Below are 21119 nucleotides of genomic sequence, written 5' to 3'. Positions count from 1 at the left end.
TGATCGAGGGGGAAAAAAATGGGAGCTCAGATTGATGGATGGATGGATCAACCAAAAATTTACAGGGCTTGCCCGGCCGGCATGGCCATCGTCGTTCAGATCATCATCATGCATACCAAGAACCGGAGTCTTACAGGCGGTTTAGCTTACATGCATGCATGCTACAGGCTGCAGCTCGATCGATCTCCAAATCCCAGCAACTAAACATAATTACTAGTGCTAATTACCTAGCCAGGGACGATCTCAGTACAGGCTTTAGTAGTAGTGGTAGGACTAGTAGGTGATTAATTCTTTTTTACCGAGGCAGCCGTGGCAGCTCGATCGCGCGCGCGCAGTGATCTTGATCTCGACCGGCGCGTCGGCGACGTAGGAGAGAGCCAGCAGCCAGGTCACAAGCCGGCGGGCGCTAGGCTCAGCTGGAGGTCCAGCCCCAGGGCGTCCTCCGGCCCGGCGACGACAGGCTCCGCCACCACCATCCCGGAGCCCGGGTATCTCGCCAGGGTAGCCACCGGGCTCGCGTGGACCCGCCGCGCGCTGTGGTCGTCCGCCACGTAGGGCGCCGAGGCGGCGCCGGCGGCGGAGGGCGCCGGGGTGTAGGAGAACACGGCCGGCGAGGCGGTCACGGCCGCGGCCGGGCCCCCGCGGGACGGGAACACGCAGCCGTGGGAGACGTGGAACTGCTGGCCCTGAGGCCCGCCCGCGACGGCGGCGGCGCGCGGCGAGAAGTAGACCCAGCTCGTGGGCGCCGCGTCGCCGCCGCCGCCGCCGAGGAGGTGCGGCGGCGGCGCGAAGGCGGACACCATCGGGTTGGCGCGCGGGTAGAGCGCGGCGGCCCCGCCCGCGACCCGGCCGGCGGCGGCCGCCGCGGCCTGCAGCTGCGCGCGCTTGAGCTGCTGCCGCTCCTTCTTGTGCGCGTTCTGGTGGCCGCCCAGCGCCTGCGAGTTGGCGAACTCGCGACAGCAGTACTGGCACTCGTACCTCCGCCCGTCGCCGGCCGCCGTGGCCGTGGTCGTGGTGGTGGTCGACGAGGAGGAGGAGTCCGACCCCCCGCCGCCGCCGCTGCCGTTGCCGCACGCCGGCGCCTCCTCCTGCTCGGCCGCCTCCGGCCCCAGCTCGTTCTCCTCCTCGGAGACGTGGAAGCCGAAGAGCTTTAGCCTGGGGCTAGTCATGTTCATAAGCGCTGAGTACTTGCCTGCTGCTGCAGGTGAGAGGGAGATGGCGAGAGGTAAGTGGAAGTGGCTGTCAAAGCTGGAGGTGCATGGGTTGGAGGGAGCTGTGTCAGGTGAGAAGGGGCAGTATATATAAGACCTGGAGGCTGGAGCCCGGAGCTGGAGGCACACCAGACTCCAGAGTGGATATATCAGCTCGATGAGCCCATTTGAATACACACATCAACAGGGGCTCCCAAATATTTTATCCCCTCTTGTGGCTATGTTTCCTAGCTTTCCTGCCTGCTTTCTTCTTTTATTTTCTCCCCTGCACTTTAGAGAGAGAAGGACGATCGATCTATCCCTGCTGCTGTGCTGCACAACTACATACAAAGATGACTGAGAGAGAGAGAGAGAGAGAGAGAGAGAGAGTTGCTGTGAACAGGAGAAGCAACTCATGGGTCACAAAAGACAGCGTCGAGGTCTAGATTGCGCTTGTCCCGGCTCCAAGTTGCAGAGTATTCAAAGTGCGTGGCCTCCTCGTTGGTTTCTGACGGTCGACACGCACAACCCCCGGTTTACATTAAGAAACTAAGCCTCTCGCTCCTAATTAATCAGCTAAGCTAGACTAACAAATTAGTAGTGGCCAACTAATACGTACTAGGGGGGCGCATTAGTTTACTGGGCCTGATTGCCGCGGGATATGATGCTCCAGCGGCGTTGTTTATGCGTACGTACCGCGATAGTTTTATCCTGACAGCGCCGAGGTGTTGTGTAGAGATGAGGCAAGCCATTACAATATATAATGCAGGAACTAGGGCTGGAAAAAAAATCTCGCGGCTCGAAGCTCGGCTCGGGCTCGGTGTGGCTCGGCTCGGCTCGGCTCGCGAGCTTGGAACGAGCCGAGCCGAGCCTCTTTTCTCGGCTCGCTAAAACACCGAGCTGAGCCGAGCCGGCTCGCCCTGGCTCGCAAGCCGGCTCGCGAGCTGAGGCCAAACCAAGCAACCAGCCCAAATTGCCAGCGGCCAGTCCACCAAAAGCTACATTCTGTTATAAATTTTATGCCTTTTTTCTTGCTGTTACATTCATGAACTTAATTAGTGGGGCTAAGAGAACCTTGCTGTTAAGACTTAAAGAATATTGTTGTTTGCCTTATTCTAGCCTTTGTCGTTTGCATTTTTCCTACAAAAACTGCTCTGTAATGCAATGGACTGTTGTGGCTCGCGAGCCGATAACAAGCCGAGCCGAGCCTCTTCTATGGGCTCGTGAAATTGCCGAGCCGAGCCAGGCTCGGCTCGCTGCATGACCGAGCCGAAGCGAGCACAGGCTCGGCTCGGCTCGTTTCCAGCCCTAGCAGGAACAACCCTTGTTGTTATATATATAGATGTATATATATAACTATATATGTTTGTATTGCGGCCTGATCGATCGATGGATTGGCATGTATGTAGAAAGAGACGAGGAAGGACCACATGAGGGCATGTGCAGGGAGCTAAGTGCCACCCACTCAACCTGTTCTTGATTAGAGTAGCTTCATCCCAGCTATTTTCTAGTACAGGGTAGAGGTGTAAAGCTCATGTGGGAGCCGCAGCAGTACATGGACGGGCTGTATAAAATAAAATTCCTCCCTTTAGTAGTATGTAAAACCCATACAAAACTTGGTCGTGTATTTGTCGGAAAGTGTGCGTAGGAATGTATGCGTATGTACGTACGCGCTCATTTTTGTTCCCTTGTGCCTGGCTTTCCTGTCAATGATGATGGAGATGACCTCGGCAAAGAATCGCTTTGGAGCAGTCTCATCACTCGAACCATTATTATGTTCTTGCCAGAAATTGTTCTATACTTCCGCAAGGAAAGAACCCTAGCTAGGACGGGATCCTTTTATTTTAGACAAAGTGGAATGGACCAGCACGCGCCTAGGACTCTACTATATACATCTGTATTCTTGCACTGATTGAATATCGATTTTGGTGTGTGTGTGTGTGTGTGTGTGTGTGTGTGTGTGTGTGTGTGTGTGTGTGTGTGTGTGTGTGTGTGTGTGTGTAACACATTTGCGTCCATGTATGGAGGGCATAAGTTAGTGTGTGCACAACTAACCAGTCCAAGGAATCCCTATGCATTATGCATACTACTGTCAGTGGAAAGAGCTCTGTCGTCAATCCATAATAGCAGCTTAGTGCTCAGTTAATGATTCCAATCATGCCCGAGTATCTTTGGAGATATCATCAGATCAGTAAGAGTTCCTTTTCCGCATATATAAGCTACTAATAACACATCTAAAAGCATACATACAGTTATACATTCGGTTATATTCGACAAATCTTAAATCCCAATGGTCGCCACCACTTCCGGCTTAGTATGTAGTGCATGATCATGGAACACCAACTGGGGTCATCATTACTGACGAGGAACGGGGTGATGTAAGATCCGACACAAATGTTTTCACACAACAGTAGTGCTTACTGGGGTCGCACGTAAGGCCAATGATGAACACGGTAAAACTATCCTTACGTCACGAGGCTATAGTGAAAGAGTTTTTTTTTGGGGGGGGGGGGGGGGTTTGATAGAGTTGTTACTACAACTACAAGTTTACGACTGTAATAAAGATGATATGATGTTACTGCTGCACTGTTGATCCAAATATGATTACATTTTGGTTTAGTTCAATCCAAGTCTGTAACCTTCCCCAGATCCTCCACATAGAATTTGAAGCTGGACAGCACAGCTACATACCCTAGGTTGTTAATCACTTTCTACAGCATTTGGTCCCCCACCCCACCCAAAAAATGATTACTATTTTCACTGTCATTTCCATTCTTTTCACATTTTGTGCCAGTGGGCATCATGCACACTACGTTGTGTTCCCTTGACTTGTCAGCCAACCAGCCAGCAGTACTATTCTCTCATACTAAATCAGCACCAGCTACCAGCCAGTCAGTAATACTGTTCTCTCATAACAAATCAGCACCAGCCATTAGCCACAGCCAAGCGTATATATCACCAGAACCTCTTAAAGAAAACATAAAAACTCTCTTCAATCACAATGTCGAAGAACGTACCACATAGCAACAATAATTGTTGATGCAATTCTTTCCCGATATTTGGGATGAATGTTTCCTGTCGAGCAGGTATTTTAGGCTTGTCATTAACACAAGGCAAAAAGGAACACTTTACAAAAAGAAGAGGCTAAAGCATGAAGAAACGAAAAACATGGCTTACCAAACTAGCTAATCAGCCACCTTTTATATATCAACATTTCACATCATTCAAGTAATGAAACATCACGATTTGCTTAATTATTGTTGGTCTACTCATGTGAAAAGAGTTCCACTTGCGATAAGTGGGAATTAATCAACAGCGATAGCTGCGATCGATGGAAGATCTAAATAAAGCAGCTGTTCAGAAGCCACAGAATAAGAAACCAATATTGTCGTGGTGCTGCAAACCACAGCCGGGTGGCGGAAGACACCCGCCCTAGCCCAGAGGGTGTGTACTCAGGGGGTAGCTAGTCTTAGATCGATCTCACTCAAGAACACGAGGAACACAGCAGGATTTAGAGTGGTTCGGGCCGCCGGAGCGTAATACCCTACGTCCACTGTGTGTTGTATTGCATTCCCACGAGAGCGAGAAGGTTGCGAGAGCTTGAGTTAGTCTGGATTGTCCTGTGTATAGCGAGCGCCTCCCTTTTATATCTCAAGGGGGCGCGTACACAGCCGTTGGATCCCCGACAGGTGGGTCCAACGATGCAGTATAAAATAACATACTGTTCATACATTATGGCGTCGCAGGCAAAGGAGATCTCTCTCTTGGATTCTCTTGCCCGCTCCCGGAGCCCTTCGTCCATCATGTCCTGGCGTTGTCTTGTCAGGTTGGGCCTGTCGTAGCTAGTGGCATCGCCCGCCACGTTGCTTAAGCGGGCGGTGTAGCTTGCGGCGTAGGCGGCATGATGGAAAAGCGTCGTGCTGTCGTATCCATTTAATGTTGCAAGCGGGCTCTGCGCGGTTGCGGCACATGCGGCTCCACTGTGCTCCTTGGTAATACGCGGGGCACAGCGGGGCCTGACAAAAGGCTGTCTCGTGTACCGCGACGGCAGAGCACGCCTTGTCCATCGCATTAAATGCGGTAGGTGGGCGAGTCTTCCTGCGGAAGACTCGCGAACGATCCCACGTCTCCGGAACACGTGGCGGCTCCGGACCCCTACACGGTGAGGGGAGTCCGGACGGGCGCAGGAGGTCCCGGACCCCTCTGGGGGTCCGAGGCCTCGGCGGTCAGCTCGGAGCTTCCCTTCCTTAGAGACACGTGGCGTCACCGGACCCATCCTCAGGCGGGGAACGGTCCGGGGCCGTTGGCCTGGTGAGGGAAAAGCCTGGCCTGTGGGGCCTGGCTACTCCGTCTTTCCCGCGCAGCTACGGATAACTACGCGGGTCCTGCCTTGCTGCAGTAAGAGTGGGTATCCCTGTTACAGGGTACCGACAGTGGCCCCCGGGCCCACCTTGGGGGAGGTACGAACCCACAGGTGGGGCCACTTCTGCGATTTGGCTCTATATAGCTTGAAGTTCCTTTCTGCAGGGGTCTTGACCGGCTTTGACTACCCGTCGGGTTGGTTGCTGCCTCATCACATCGCAACGGCTTACTGACTTTGGGCCCCACGATCAGTGGTTCACCTAGTCACACGCGCGACATTCGGCATTGTTGCGGCCGGAGTAAACGGATCATTTACCACCGGCGCAGCTCCCGAAAAGCTCAGCCACGCCTGCGATTAATGCGCGCACGTCAGCTCAGCTTCCGCCTTGCTCCACGCGCGCGGGCGACGGTTCGGATCCCGCCTTTTCACACCTCCGTTGATTTCCCGCTCTCCCTGACAGGTGGGCCTGGACCCCCACGTCATGGACTGGGCGGTTAACTCTAGGCGCGGCGTCGCTTGATTTTCGGCGACGGTTCCGTGGCGCGCCGGTTGAGTCAGGCTTTATAACGGGGCGCACCGCATTCCGCGGTTGCTTTCCCGCATTCGTCTTCTTCCTCCAGCCTTTGCGCCCTTTTGCCTTCTCTCCCCCCTACACAGGCACCCTTCTCACTCCACCAAGAGATGGCATCCCTTGTTCATCCCCGTCGCTTCCAGACCGAGGGAGAGCTGAACACAGTGCGCCGCCTGCTTGGGTGGAGTGCTCAGGAGACCGGCTGGGGGGTGCGAGCAGGCTCGGTTCCCCTTGGCAACCTCCGCGCCGGGGAGTTCGTGCTATTCACCTCGCACGTCTCCGCCGGCGTGGGACTGCCGCTTTCTTCATTCCTACTGCTGCTGCTGGAAGACTTCGGCCTCCAGCTTCAGCATCTGACGCCCCACTCCCTCCTCCTGGCGTCCATCTTCGTGCATTTATGCGAGATGTTCGTGGGAGTGCGTCCCTGCGTCATCCTCTTCCGCTACTTCTTCATTCTGGTGAGGTCCGGAAGGAGCAGGGACGAAGTGGGAGGGTACTACTTCCAGATAAGGAGCGACCTGCCGACTCCTTACATTCCCGGCCTTGCTGGCGGAAGGTGGGAGGAGTGGCGCAGGGATTGGGTGATCGCCACCACCGAAGCCAACGAGCGCCTTGCCCTGCCGACCGCGGGGCCCGCCTCCGACAAAGCATCCTGGAGGGCCAAGCCGTCGCTGCAGCCGGAGTTCGACTCCGTGCTGGGCAAGATCAGGTCGCTGGCGGAGAGCGGCCTCACCTCATGGCACGTGCTCGGCAACTTCGTGAAGCGCCGGATCGCCCCCCTGAAGCAGCGGCCGCGACCGGCGTGGAGCTTCACCGGCCTCAACGATTGCAGCAGGACCCACCGCGGGGAGGGAAGCGACCTGACCCAGGAGGCCTTGGAGGTCCTGGTGCAGAACGTGACGGGAGACACCTTCATCCCGGAGAACCTGATCCTTCCGCAGAGCATAGTCCCCCTCTGCGAGGACCCGGCGAGGGTGGCGGTGCTGGCTACCCTGCCAACCCTGGACGACGGGGGACTGGCCCCACGGCAGACCGGAGGTGACCCGAACCGTGGGCTCCGGATCCCTGGCACGTCCGGGGATCAGGCTACGCTGAGCGCTGCGGGGTCCGGTGCCACCACGAAGGGGAAGCAGGCCGCGGCTAGCAGTGCGGTCGCGGCCGGCTCCAGCCGGGCACAGAGCAGCTCCGGCGCATCGTTGGGAGACGCAGGCCGGCGGAGGCTACTCCGGGGCGACGGGACCCTGGTCTCGGAGCCCGCCGCGAAGCGCCAGAGGTCTCCTGAGGGCGCTGGCCAAGGTAGCTCCCGGGCTGCTGGCCCCCATGGGTCCTCTGGCGCAACTGGACCACCACCATCGCCGCCAAGGAGTTCTTCCCGCCGGCAGCAAGAGCAGCAGCAAGAGCAGCCGCAAGAGCAGCGTTAGCAGGCACGCGGGCGGCAACAGCAGCAACAGGTGCGACCACGGGTTGTGCCCGTGCCACAGCCACAGGGACAGCAGCAGCGGGAGCAAGCCCGGGTCGCGCCTGCATCGCAGCTGCAGGGGCAGCAGCAGCAACAGGAGCAGCCGCAGGAGAAGAGGACCGGGCTCCGGGGACGCTGGGTCCCCGGTACTTCCGGGTCAGTGTCATTCTACTCTCCTCCTTTGTGCCGGTGCTCTGTTTTTTTCTTTTCTGATGGCTTTTCTGCTTTGCAACCAGGGCTTCCCGCCCCAGCGGTTCCTCTACCGTCGCTGGCACATTGGCAGGTGCCCAGGCGGCGGCGGCCCTGGCGTCGACAGCGACGGTGGCAGCAGGTGCGGGACCCTCAGGTACGGCGTCCTGTGCCAACCCCATGGTGCGTGGCATGGAGCTGACTATCGTGCCATTTTTAGACTCTGCAGTGCTCAGTGCGGCGGCGGTGGCGCCGGTGCTGGGTGCAGCCGCGCCCGACGTGGCGACGGTGGAGGCGCCGATACTGATCGCAGCCGCACCCGACACAACGGTGGCGGAAACGGCGGTACTGGGTGCAGCTGCGCCCGATGCCGTGGTGGCTGAAAAGCCGGCTCTGGGCGCCACGGCCCCCGACGCCGCAGCGGCGGAGGCGCGAGTGCTGGGCGGAGCCGCACCCGACACGGTGGTGGAGGTGCCGGTGCAGGGCGCAGCCGCACCCGACGCGGCCGCGTCCGCCACGGCGGCAGCGGGGGCGCCAGAGTTGGGTTCGGCCGCGCCCGACTCAACGGCAGCGGGGGCGCCGGAGCTGGGCCCGGCCGCTCCTGACTCGGCGGCAGCGGGGGCGCCAGAGCTGGGCCCGGCCGCTCCTGACTCGGCGACAGCGGGGGCGCCGGAGCTGGGCCCGGCCGCGCCCAACTCGGCGACAGCGGAGGCGCCGGAGCTGAGCCCGGCCGCGCCCGACTCGGCGGCAGCAGAGGCGCCGGAGACAAGTGCCGCGGTAGAAGCCCCTACCTCCAGCTCCGGTCCTGCTGCAGAGGAGGAGTTGGAGGTGGTTTTTGGCAGGCGGCTCCTGCAGCTTCAACTTCCGGAGGAGGATGCGACTCCGCTTCCTCAGGTGCTGTTGCGAGTTCGGCGTTCGATCGAGGAGGCAACCTCCTCTGCCGAGGTGGCCTTCCGGCGGGAGTGGTCTGCTCTGGAGAGCGAGCGTCAGCGCCTCTCCGATTGGCACACCCGTCTGGAGGCGCATACGAAGGCTGAAGCCTCCCACGCCGCGGAAACTCGGTCAAAGCTCAAGGCGGACCAAGAGGCCTACCGAGCCAACCTTAGGAAGGTGTTTGACCGAGAGTTCGCGGTGTCAAACCGAGAGAAATCCCTGGCGCAGCGGGAGCGGGACTTCACCCTGGAGGTTGTTGGCTTTGCTGCTCAACGGTCTGACCTCGAGGCCCACCTCGCAGCCCAACAGTCAGAGCTGGAGACTCGCAGCGAGGACCTCGAGGTCCGGAGGCAGGAGCTCGACGTCTTCTCTGCGACTCTGCAGGGATGGCGTGAACAACTGCAGGAGAGGGCCCGCCAGCTGACTGCCGACGAGGCGGATTTGGAGGAGGACCGGAAGTCCCTCGCCAAGCGGGAGGCTCACGCCACCGGCATAGAGAAGGAGCTCGGGCGCCAGCGAGACTCGCTCAAGAAGCTGAAGGCATGGACTGAGCAGAGGGAGACCAAGCTGGAGGAGAGGTCCCGCGAACTCGAGGAGAGGTCCCGTGAGCTCGAGGAGAGGTCCCGCGAGGTGGAGGTGGCCAAGGCGGCCCTGGACACCCGGGTGCAAGAGGCGGTCCGGGAGACGGTCCGGAAGAACTAGGAAGACCAGCGCGCTGAGGCCCAGCGGATTGCTGACTGGGCAACCGAGGCGAGCCTGGCGTTGGTGCCACTTGGTCTGAGCCCGATCCAGGTGGCGGAGCCGCCAGCTTCAATAGCTGACGCCCTCCCGGTGTTGAGTTCTGCTTCGGATAGGCTCCAGCGCCTGGGGCCAGTCCTTGCTGGTCAGCTTGAAACCGAGGGCCGCGAGTTGATCCGGCTGGTGGCGGAGCACATCCTGACCAGCCTCCGGAGCCACGATCCGACCATCTCTCTGGCGCCCGTGGTGGATGGCCCTGTAGCGGAGACGGAGGCCGCCGCTCGGGACAGCGTGCAGGAGGTCGTTGACTTCGTCGCCGCCTACTTCAAGCGAGAGCCTGCAGACCCTTGAGCTGGGCATTGTATCTTTTTTCTTTTGCATTATGTAACAAACTTGTACTAGCTGAAATTTTTGAAGCAGAAAAAACTTCAACTTAGCTGTTTGTCAGTTGTTGATTTGCAATATGCAGCACCCCGGCGCCCTGGCCCCCTGGCAGATAGGTTGCTTCGACCTGTCTGCCATCTGAGCCGTAGAAGATACTCCGGACCTCCTTGGCATAGGGCTGCATAGCCTGCAAGACGATCAAGCGCCTTGTTCCCTGTGTAGTATACAGGAGTACAGATAGAAGAATCAAGTTTGCTTATATAGTAGCAACGATGCTGCAACTTAGCTATTTGACGCATGCAGAATTCATCCATGATGTCTGGGATAAAGTGGATGCCCTGGGCCCCCTGGGAGAGAGACTCGGTTGCTATGAGTCTTTCTACCATCGAGACTGGCTCTTATCCTGCATGAAAGCTTTGAAGCAGATACTCGGACCCCTTGGTAGGTAGGCTCAATGGTTTGAGACTGACCACCACCAGCCAGGTTTTAACCTGTGTACCACTTCAAAGTTATAGCTTAGTAACAGACCCGCGGGGCTCTTTCCTGACCAATCCCAGGCTGGTACCAGGTCCAGGGCTCTAGATGCACAGGTCCGGGTAGCTCTGTGCTTGTTACAGAGTGGAGGAGTGCGTAGGCTTAGGGTCGGAACCAGGCTAAGGCGCTACGCAGGGCTCCGGACCACTCCAGGAAACAGCACGATCTTTCCGGACCTGGCTTCACCGTCCCAGACCCTTCGCAGCAGTGGGTGAGGTCACTTTGCTGTGCTCGATCCTTTGAGATATAGTGCTGGACATGCCGTGTTGGATTTAGGAAGCCAGCTCTTGAGCTGGGACGAGGTCCGGGCCCCTAATTACCCGGCTCTAGGTACTAGAGCACTCGTTACAGGGTGGTGGAGTGTGCAGGCTTTTGGGTACGGAACCAGCTAAGCGGCTACACTGGGCTCCGAACCACCCCAGGAAACAAGTACCCGCTCCCCAGAGTAGGTCCCTAGGGATCCGGACCCCTCTCCAGCAGCAAGAGGGTCTGGATCTGTACGGCAGTCCAGCAGCTCAATGCAGATCTTAGTTGCAGCAACAAGAGTAGAGGTCCCGCGGGGGTTAGAAAAAGCGAAAATTCTGAGAATCGAAATGCGTAATTTAACCTTGACACAAAGACAGAACTAGGAGAAAATCTTTCCTTTGCAATCTCGATGTACATGGCTTGCGTGATGGATGCCAGAGGCCGGGTTTACGACGTCGGACCTCTACCGCTCTGTGCCGCGCGTTAGCCGACGGTGCGACGGATGCCAGAGGTCGGGTTTACGAGGGTGGCCCCCAACCGTTCTGGGCCGCACGCTAACTCTATCTTATTACAAAGGAAAAGTTATTTCCATGCTCTGCCTAGGTGTAAAACTTACGCAGATGCTCTATGTTCCATGGGTTGGGCAGCGGCACTCCATCTTCTGTGGCGAGGCGAACGCATCCGGGCCGGCATACCTCTGTAACCTTGAAGGGCCCCTCCCAGCTGGGGGAGAGTTTGTGGAGCCCCGCTCGGTTCAGGATCCGTCTGAGGACGAGGTCGCCAGCCCGGAGCTCCCTACTGTGCACGAACCGTTGATGATAGCGCCGGAGCGCCTGGTTGTAGCGTGCATTTCGGATTGCTGCTCGCCACCTTCGCTCGTCAACGAAGTCCACGTCGTCGCACCGCAGCTGCTCCTGCATGGATTCATCAAAGGCCTGGACCCGTGGTGAGCCCAGGCGAATTTCTGGGGGAAGGCATGCTTCAGCCCCGTAGACCAGGAAGAACGGAGTCTCCCCGGTGGCCCGGCTGGGTGTGGTCCGATTGCCCCATAGTACACACGGAAGCTCGTCAACCCACTTGGCACCATGCTTCTTCAAGCAGTTGTAGGTGCGGGTCTTGAGTCCCCTGAGGATCTCTGCATTCGCTCTCTCAACCTGTCCATTGCTGCGGGGATGTGCTACAGATGCAAAGCATAGCTGGATGCCGATGTCTTCACAGTACTCTTGGAAGAGTCTGCTTTTGAATTGGGTCCCGTTGTCCGCGATGATGCGGTTTGGGACGCCAAATCTGCACACAATGGACCTGAGGAATGCGACTGCTGATCTCTTAGTGATATTCATCACAGGAGTAACTTCCGGCCACTTGGTGAACTTGTCGATGGCAACATAGAGGAACCGGTACCCGCCGACAGCCCGGGGGAAAGGCCCCAGGATATCCACACCCCACACAGCGAATGGCCATGAGGGTGGAATCATCTGCAGAGCTTGAGCTGGGGTGTGTATTTGTTTTGCATGGAACTGGCATGCTTTGCAGGACCTTACCAGCTCAGCCGCATCCTGGAGTGCTGTTGGCCAGTAGAAGCCATGCCGAAAGGCCTTACCAACAAGCGTGCGAGAGGAGGAATGACTTCCGCACTCGCCTCCATGGATCTCCGCGAGCAATTCGCAGCCCTCTCCCTGGGAAATGCATCGCATGAGGACACCGTTGGCGCCACGGCGGTAGAGATCCCCTTCTACCACCGCGTAACGTTTAGCCAATCGGACTATGCGCTCAGCGGACACATCGTCATCAGGGAGGATGTTATGCTTCAGGTAGTCCCGGATCTCGAAGATCCATGCATCGGGAGCTCCTAGAGCAGGTGGGGGTGGCTCTGTGAGGTCACCAGGTTCCTCAACAGAACACACAGCTCCGGTTGGGCACCATAGGTGGAATGCTGCCGGGACTGCTAGCTTCGAGGTGCCAGCTTGATCCCCCTCACCCGGCTCGGCAGGCTGGGCGGTAGGTTTCAGCAGCCGTCTTTCAAAGACACCCTCGGGCACAGATGCCCAGGTAGATGCTCTCGCAGAGAGATCATCTGCTGCTGAGTTGTGCTCGCGGGGAACGTGTTGCAGTTCCAAGGCGTCGAAGTCCTTCTCGAGCTTCCTCACGTGTATGAGGTATGCCGCGAGCTGGGGATTGTTGCAGTTGCAATCCCCTCGGACCTGCTTGATGATTAGCTGGGAGTCCCCCTTCACCAAAAGCTGCCGGACCCCCAATGAGAGGGCTTGCGTCAGGCCGAAGATCAGAGCTTCGTATTCCGCCATGTTGTTGGTGGCCTTGAACTCAAGGTGCACCATATACTTCAGCTGATCTCCGTTTGGGTCGATGAGGACCACACCAGCCCCGGCCCACTTCTCGCGAGCGGACCCATCAAAGAAGAGTGTCCAGTGAGGCTCGGTGAAGACTGGTGTCCTGATTTCCGGCTCCGGGGGCCCAGCATTTATAACCGGACCCCCAGGGTTGCTTGGGGAAGGAGTCCACTCCGCTATGAAATCAGCCAGGATTTGGCTCTTGACCGCATGGCGTGGCTGGAAATCCAGTTGGAACTCTGCCAGCTCTGCTGCCCACTTGGTGATATTGCCTGTGGCGTTGGAGTTGTGTAGGATCGCTCTTAATGGGTAAGAGGTCACTACAACAACTCGGTGTGCTTGAAAGTAGTGGCGCAGTTTCCTGGACGCAATAAGTATTGCATAGATAAGCTTATGCGTCTCAAGATACCTGGCCTTTGCCTCGTGGAGGACTTCACTGACGTAGTAGACTGGCTTTTGGACGGTCCGGACCCTAGTTCCCGGGTCCGGCTCGCCCTTGTCCACCACATCTGTCCCTTGGGCCCCCAGTGGTTCTGGGTTCCCACTAGGATGAGGCTCCTCCGGACCTGCCTGTGCAGGATCCGGACCTGCAAGCTGGGGTGAGGCTGACAGGCCCCCGTGTCCGGGGTCCGGCTCACCATCCTTGGCCAACAGGACCTTGGTGCTCCCCCGGCGAGTTTGCTCCATCCTTTCGGCGACCAGCACCATGCTGACCGCCTCCGCAGATGCAGCAAGATACAGAAACAACGGCTCACCAGGTTCTGGAGCCACCAATACTGGCAGCGAGGTGAGGTGCTGCTTCAGCTCCTGGAAGGCTTGTTCAGCCTCTTCGGTCCAAGAAAATGGACCGGACCTCCTCAATAGCTTGAAGAAGGGAAGGGCCCTCTCGGCCAGCCTCGATATGAAGCGGCTAAGAGCAGCGAGAGATCCAGTAAGCTTCTGGACGTCCTTGATGCGGCCAGGAGGCCTCATTGCTTCGATCGCCTTGATCTTGGCTGGGTTTGCCTCGATGCCTCGATGCGAGACCAGGAAACCCAGCAGCTTCCCTGCTGAGACGCCGAAGATGCACTTCTCTGGGTTCAGCTTCGTGCACGTGGCGCGAAGACGGTCGAAGACGAGGGACAGGTCCTCCACTAGTGTTGACCCTACCTTTGTCTTGACCACAATGTCATCGACATATACCTCAACAATATCTCTAATTAGATTACAGAAGGTTTTGTTCGTGGCTCGTACAAATGTGGGTAAGGCATTCCTCAGACCATACTGCATGACAATGTAGCAATAAAGCCCATCCACTGTTACAAAGGCAGTATGCTTCCTATCCTCTCTAGACATCTGAATCTGGTGGAAACCAGAGTATGCATCTAGGAAAGGCAAAAGATCACACCCGGAGGTGGAGTCCACGATCTGATCGATACGCGGAAGAGGATAGGGGTCTCTTGGACATGCCTTGTTGAGGCTGGTGTAGTCGATGCACATCCGAAGCTTCCCGTTGGCCTTTGGGACGACGACCGGATTGGCCAACCACTCGGGGTGGTGGACCTCCTGGATGAAGCCGGCGTGTAGGAGCTTGTGGACTTCTTCGCGGATGAAGTTCTGCCGCTCTACGGACTGCTTCCGAGGCTTCTGGCGCACCGGCGTGGCGTCGGGGTAGATCCTCAAATTGTGCTCGATCACTTCCCTGGGGATCCCGGGCATCTGTGACGGTTCCCAGGCGAACACGTCGACATTTGCCCGGAGGAAAGCGATGAGCGCGTCTTCCTATTTCTCCTCCAGGTTCCCCGCGATGCGGGTGGTCCTGGTGGAGTCTGCTTCAATCTGTACCGTCTTCACGGGAACTTGGTCCGGATCAGATGGTTGGACCTTGGGAGCCTTTGCAGGCGCCCTGGGTTGCGAGGTGGACGGATCCTCCTCGGAGCGTGCAGCCTCTGCCGCCAGAGTATGCAGTCTCTCAACTGCAGCGACGGCAGCGGTGCGGTCGCCCTGCACGGTGAGGACTCCGGCAGGGGAAGGCATCTTCAAGACCAAATACCCATAGTGGGCAATGGCCATGAAGCGGTAGAGTGCCGGTCGGCCAATGATGGCGTTGAACGGGAGGTTTACCTCCGCAACATCGAACATGACGCTCTCTGTGCGGAAGTTCTCCTCGGTCCCGAACGTGACCGGCAATGTGATGCTCCCCAGAGGGAACACCGGGTGTGGGCCCACTCCGGAGAATGGGCGAGAGGGAGTCAGCTTGGACTCTGGGATCTGCAGCTGCTTAAACGCTGCATAACTGATGACGTTGAGGCCAGCCCCACCGTCAATCAGCACGAGGTAGAGCCTCACATTGGATATGACAGGAGCGGTGACTAAAGGTAGCACACCAGCTCCGGCCATATTCTCCGGGCAGTCGGACGGCCCGAAAGAGATGGTGGTGTTCATCCACCTCTGGTGCGGCGCCGCCCTCGGGACCCCCGACTTCACCGAAAGGACCTCCCGGCGAAGGGTCTTCACGTCCCGCCAGGAGACGAGCTCCCAGCTCCCGCCATACATTACGTACAGCTTCTTGCGGCGGTCGCCGTTGTCGGAATCGGAGTCGTCGTCGTGATAGACGCCCTTCAGCTCTCGAGCGGGGGATTGGTACCCCAGCGCCTTCTCCCCGGCCGCGGCCCTGCTGTCAGAGGCCTTCTCCTTGCCGGCCCGCTGGCGAGGAGGGGGTGAGCCATCCTTAGAGGACTGCTCACGCCGCCCACTGACCCGCTTCGCGAGCTTTTGGATCTCGCGGCAGTCAGCGGCGCTGTGGCGAGCGGTGGGATGCACTGGGCATGAACCTCCGCTTCCACCTTGCCGGCGAGGGCGTTTGCCGTGTGCATTCTGGCCCCCAGCCGCTGCCGCCGCTGCTGGCGCCGCTGCAACGACTGGTCCGCCAGAATGCGGCTCCCCGCGACCCCGGTTCTTCTTCTTCTTCTTGCCACCGCCCGGAGCGGGAGCACTGGAGCCACCATCCTTGGTGTCTCCGTCTTGGGGGGCTGAGTGCCATGCACGGCCCTCAGCGGCCCTGGCACACTTGTCTGCCAGGGAGAAAAGCGTAGTGACGCTTTCCACCTCGTGCGTCGCCAGCTTCTCAAGCATCTTCTCATCACGTACCCCCTGGCGGAAAGCAGTAATAATAGATGCATCTGAGATACGAGGAATGGTCCCCCGTACCTTGGTGAAGCGCGAGATGAAGGCCCGAAGCGTTTCCCCGGGTTTTTGCCTCACGGCGTGAAGGTGTGCCTCCACACCATGCTGCTGGTAGGCGCTGGCAAAGTTCGCTGTGAACCTCGCACAGAGCTCTTCCCAGGACTGGATCGTCCCAGGTGTGAGATTCATGAGCCAGGTCCGGGCTGGCCCAGACAAGGCTACATGAAAGTAGCTTGCCATTACCGCGCCGTTACCACCAGCCGCTGTGATGGCGGTAACATACACCTGCAGGAATTCTGACGGGTTAGTAGTACCGTCGTACTTTTCCGGCAGGTGGGGGCGGAACTTGGGTGGCCACGCCACGGCGCGGAGGTGCTCCGCAAGTGCAGCACAGCCCACCCCGGCCACCGGTGCGTCTGACTGAATTCGGGCGTTCACCGGAGGCCTGGGTGCCGCCGCGTTCAGATCAACATTGAGGTTGCGTCCCTCAATGTTGAGACGGCGCTCTCGCGCCCTCTCGACAGCGATGCGGGCATCCTCCCCCGCGCGCCGGCGGTTGAGCTCCGCCCGCAAGTCTTCTTTTCGTGCACCCCTCACGGTAGGGGAGCGCACAGATGCCGACGCACCGCCCTGACGCTGGTGGTAAGGTACCACCGCGTTGCCAGGCGAAGGTCGTTGCCCAGTCTTTGCAGAACTGGGGGAGGCCTGAGCCAGGTGGAGGAGACGGTCGACGTCGTCCCGCCACTGCTTCAGGGCATCTGGCGAGGCTGCCTCAGCCGGGGGGTTGCGAAGCAACTCCCTAGCCGCTGCCAGCGCTCCGCCGCTCGCAGCCTGTGAGGGGGCCCTTGATGGGCGCCCTGACTCTTGCCGGCGAGCGGCGCGCGCCGCCGCCAGTAGTGGCTGCTCCATAGGCACAGTTGCCCCTGGAGCAGGTACGCGAGAGGCATGGGGCGTGGAGGATGCCACACCCTCTGTCACCTCCACGTCGTCCACGCGAACCATGGGGACGAAGAAAAGATGAACTGCGACCAGCTGCGCCCCTACCTGGCGCGCCAAATGTCGTGGTGCTGCAAACCACAGCCGGGTGGCGGAAGGCACCCGCCCTAGCCCAGAGGGTGTGTACTCAGGGGGTAGCTAGTCTTAGATCGATCTCACTCAAGAACACGAGGAACACAGCAGGATTTAGAGTGGTTCGGGCCGCCGGAGCGTAATACCCTACGTCCACTGTGTGTTGTATTGCCTTCCCACGAGAGCGAGAAGGTTGCGAGAGCTTGAGTTAGTCTGGATTGTCCTGTGTATAGCGAGCGCCTCCCTTTTATATCTCAAGGGGGCGCGTACACAGCCGTTGGATCCCCGACAGGTGGGTCCAACGATGCAGTATAAAATAACGTACTGTTCATACATTATGGCGTCGCAGACAAAGGAGATCTCTCTCTTGGATTCTCTTGCCTGCTCCCGGAGCCCTTCGTCCATCATGTCCTGGCGTTGTCTTGTCAGGTCGGGCCTGTCGTAGCTAGTGGCATCGCCCGCCATGTTGCTTAAGCGGGCGGTGTAGCTTGCGGCGTAGGCGGCATGATGGAAAAGCGTTGTGCTGTCGTATCCATTTAATGCTGCAAGCGGGCTCTGCGCGGTTGCGGCACAGGCGGCTCCACTGTGCTCCTTGGTAATACGCGGGGCACAGCGGGGCCTGACAAAAGGCTGTCTCGTGTACCGCGGCGGCAGAGCACGCCTTGTCCATCGCATTAAATGCGGTAGGTGGGCGAGTCTTCCTGCGGAAGACTCGCGCACGATCCCACGTCTCCGGAACACGTGGCGGCTCCGGACCCCTACACGGTGAGGGGAGTCCGGACGGGCGCAGGAGGTCCCGGCCCCCTCTGGGGTCCGAGGCCTCGGCGGTCAGCTCGGAGCTTCCCTTCCTTAGAGACACGTGGCGTCACCGGACCCATCCTCAGGCGGGGAACGGTCCGGGGCCGTTGGCCTGGTGAGGGAAAAGCCTGGCCTGTGGGGCCTGGCTACTCCGTCTTTCCCACGCAGCTACGGATAACTACGCGGGTCCTGCCTTGCTGCAGTAAGAGTGGGTATCCCTGTTACAGGGTACCGACAAATATATTGTACGGAAGGGGCCTAAATTGTGCCGACGAGGAAAAAAATTGAGAGACATTTTCTCAATCATGTTCTACGGTTTTCTTCTGTACTTGAGTAGAACATAAGCTAGTGCTAGTTAGTAAGCACCGTGCAGTACACCTCAGATCATTATATATTATATAAAGAATAAGCAAGGAAGCCAAGGATAGAACCATGAAACCATCTGATATGCTTGTTGTTCAATTACCACCACCTTTGGATCAGTCATGTCTACCCACTGAAACGTGTACGGAGTACTTAAGAACCTAACTAATGCGACGGTCTCTTCTTGTTATACTTGCCACCACATACTGATTTCAGTGCATCACTAGTAGTAATCATATTGTACGTTCTATAAGAAAAATATCATGTTTGACTTGAAGTTAAAAGGAGAATGGAACCACCAAGTATTCAGTTCGTGCAACTCTTCCAGTGTCCAGCATGATCGGTGGTGTGTGGCCTTTGCAGATCCCAACTGTAACTAGTGCGCAAAGATCACCCTCTTCCCTTCCGTGCGTTTTCACATGGCTAAACTAGTTGGGACAGCACCGCACTCAAGCCAGTGCCTCCAGCATATATATGAGTTCAGATCAGCAAACTTTTTGGTTAGACTTTTGCTTCAACCCGGTAGGAAAGAAATCTCCCCAAATCCTACTAACCCCGGAGAAAGCTAGAAATTTGCATCTTTTTCTAACGCAATCTCGTCTCCACCATCCACGAAAGCTTCTTTGTGTTTCTTTCACCCAAAATTCCCTTCTCATCTCTCTTTCTCAAGTCTTTCTCCAACTTCCAAACAAGGCCCACCTTGTCCCCTAAACTTGGTTTCCTCTCTTTCTATCCCTTTCAATTAACAAAACATGACTTGGAGGTCGTAATGGAGGCTATAAAAAGCACAGGATATCTTCAGTGATATATTATTATCATTTATTATTACTTAGAGGAGACGTGGTTGTATAGCTGTCATCTATGATGGTCTATTCTGATCTAACTCTTTCACTCCGGTTTTTAACCATGCTTAGATCATGGAGATTTATTCTACTTTACTGGTTTCAGGTTAGCCAAGTTGATCAAATACTTGATTGCATTGGTGACCTCATATGTACCTTTTATTCTCTAATAAAAGCATGCTTACATCCATAACAAATCAAAGAGTCAAAGAATCATTTAATAGGCTTCCGTGGGTACTTTGGATCCGTTAAGTTGATTGCCTGTTTCACAGCAACGAGACCACCTTTCATCTGACTTTGACATCTGTAACCCTAAATCAAGTTCTATACAGAACATAATGAATAGATTACGTATATTACAGGAATACCAACAGCTACCTGGATTCTAGTTAAGACTTGCTGACCATATAGATAAGAACTCACATGCATGGATTCTAGACATGAATTAAGTACCCACAAGCTCATATAGATAAGAATCTTCTCCTGCTTCCCTGTTCAATCTATTTTGTAGATGGTGCTACATATCTAGATTCTAGACATGAATTAAGTAACCACAAGCTCATGAGTATATTCCTCTATAGCAAATTATTAACGAGAAGAAAAGATCATGCGTAGTTATCGGCATACCTTGTGTTCAAGACTCTTTACCAAGAAAGAACTAAAGAAAACATCCTGGGATGAGTTTTAAGTGCTGTAGTTTCTATACAGAGCGAGAATTTTTCAATAAAAGCCCTGTTATTTAATCAGGGAACATAATCTTTGAATCAACAATTCAAGTAATGAAGTTACTGCAAATCAGTGTTCTTAGTTGCTATATTATAAAGGTCAATAAGGCCGCTTTGCAAAAACTGAGACATCACATGAAATACATCATCCTTATGAGAAACAGAAAAATAAAGAAAGTTTCTGAATTGATAATTCCAACTGCTGCTACATTTTTCATACCTGTACTTTAGTTCATGGTAAATACAGGACATACGGCCATCTCAACAAAAAAGGAACAAGATATCACACAATGTGCACATTTCAGAACAGCAATCATGTGACAGCCCCACAGGAAAGTTGGATATAAATAACTACCATGCATGCTATATTTGATATAGATCCCACTCTTAGGCCAAAGAACTATTATGAACACTAAATTTGTTTCTGTCTTATCTACCACACTTAATTTCATATCAGGAAACCTCAACAGAGCGGTTGGGGTGTACCTTCCATGAATATAGTCATATGCCGTCTCAAGCCCTCTTGTGGGGAGCAGCTAGACAAGATGACATGAACTTGATGCCAATCACCTTGACTCACAAGGGAAATTGGAAAGATTTTATCGCAATTATATATCCACTCATCTACTATCAAACAATATTTAGCTCGAATTACAAAGAGATGTTTCATCAATTCATAAAACAGTATGAAAAAATTCTATAAGCCTTTGACGTGATAAAATAAGGGTATGCTAGCAAATCTGATCCTTTAATTTGGAAACAATAATCACTTTCCATGTGATTAGCTAAACAATTTCCTGTTTATAAAATATAAATATAAAGGTAGAAGCTAATGGTTAGCTAAACCAGTTCCAGCCCATCTCACATGCTAGTGGTGACCCTATCAAAATACAAAACAAGTAGAGAAGCCAAGTTGCTATGTTCTATAAAGAACCTTTGTCCTCTTTTAACTTCAGAAGTCTTCATCTAGTTGTCCTTTTCTTCCAATTCTGAGCTTCCTTATAGGATGAGCAGCTCTAGGTCCCCATAAAGATACCAACTTCTTTTGGAAAAATCTATTACATTTTTATTCCAGGAGAAATTGTATGAAAGAAGCTTGGATGGTTGGCGGGTAAGGGATCACAGTTGCTTTCCCCCCACAGACTGCAATTTGCAGCAAAGCACATGGTCTTTTCTTTATATATACAAGTTCTGCTGGAGTGT

At 55.8% G+C, this 21119-nt stretch overlaps 1 protein-coding gene across 1 annotated transcript; it reads right to left on the bottom strand.

The window, feature by feature from the left end:
• LOC120676962 (zinc finger protein GIS3-like) lies at nt 1–1305 on the bottom strand. The gene has a single exon (XM_039958309.1). The coding sequence runs from the start codon at nt 1173–1175 to the stop codon at nt 390–392; it is 786 nt and encodes a 261-aa protein (XP_039814243.1). The 5' UTR covers nt 1176–1305; the 3' UTR covers nt 1–389.
• Nucleotides 1306–21119: the final 19814 nt, after the last annotated feature.

The sequence above is a fragment of the Panicum virgatum genome, chromosome 5N (assembly GCF_016808335.1).
Source record: "Panicum virgatum strain AP13 chromosome 5N, P.virgatum_v5, whole genome shotgun sequence".
Lineage (NCBI taxonomy): Eukaryota > Viridiplantae > Streptophyta > Magnoliopsida > Poales > Poaceae > Panicum > Panicum virgatum.
The sequence above is the reverse complement of the archived record's forward strand: the minus strand, read 5'-3'. Positions and strand labels throughout refer to the sequence as shown.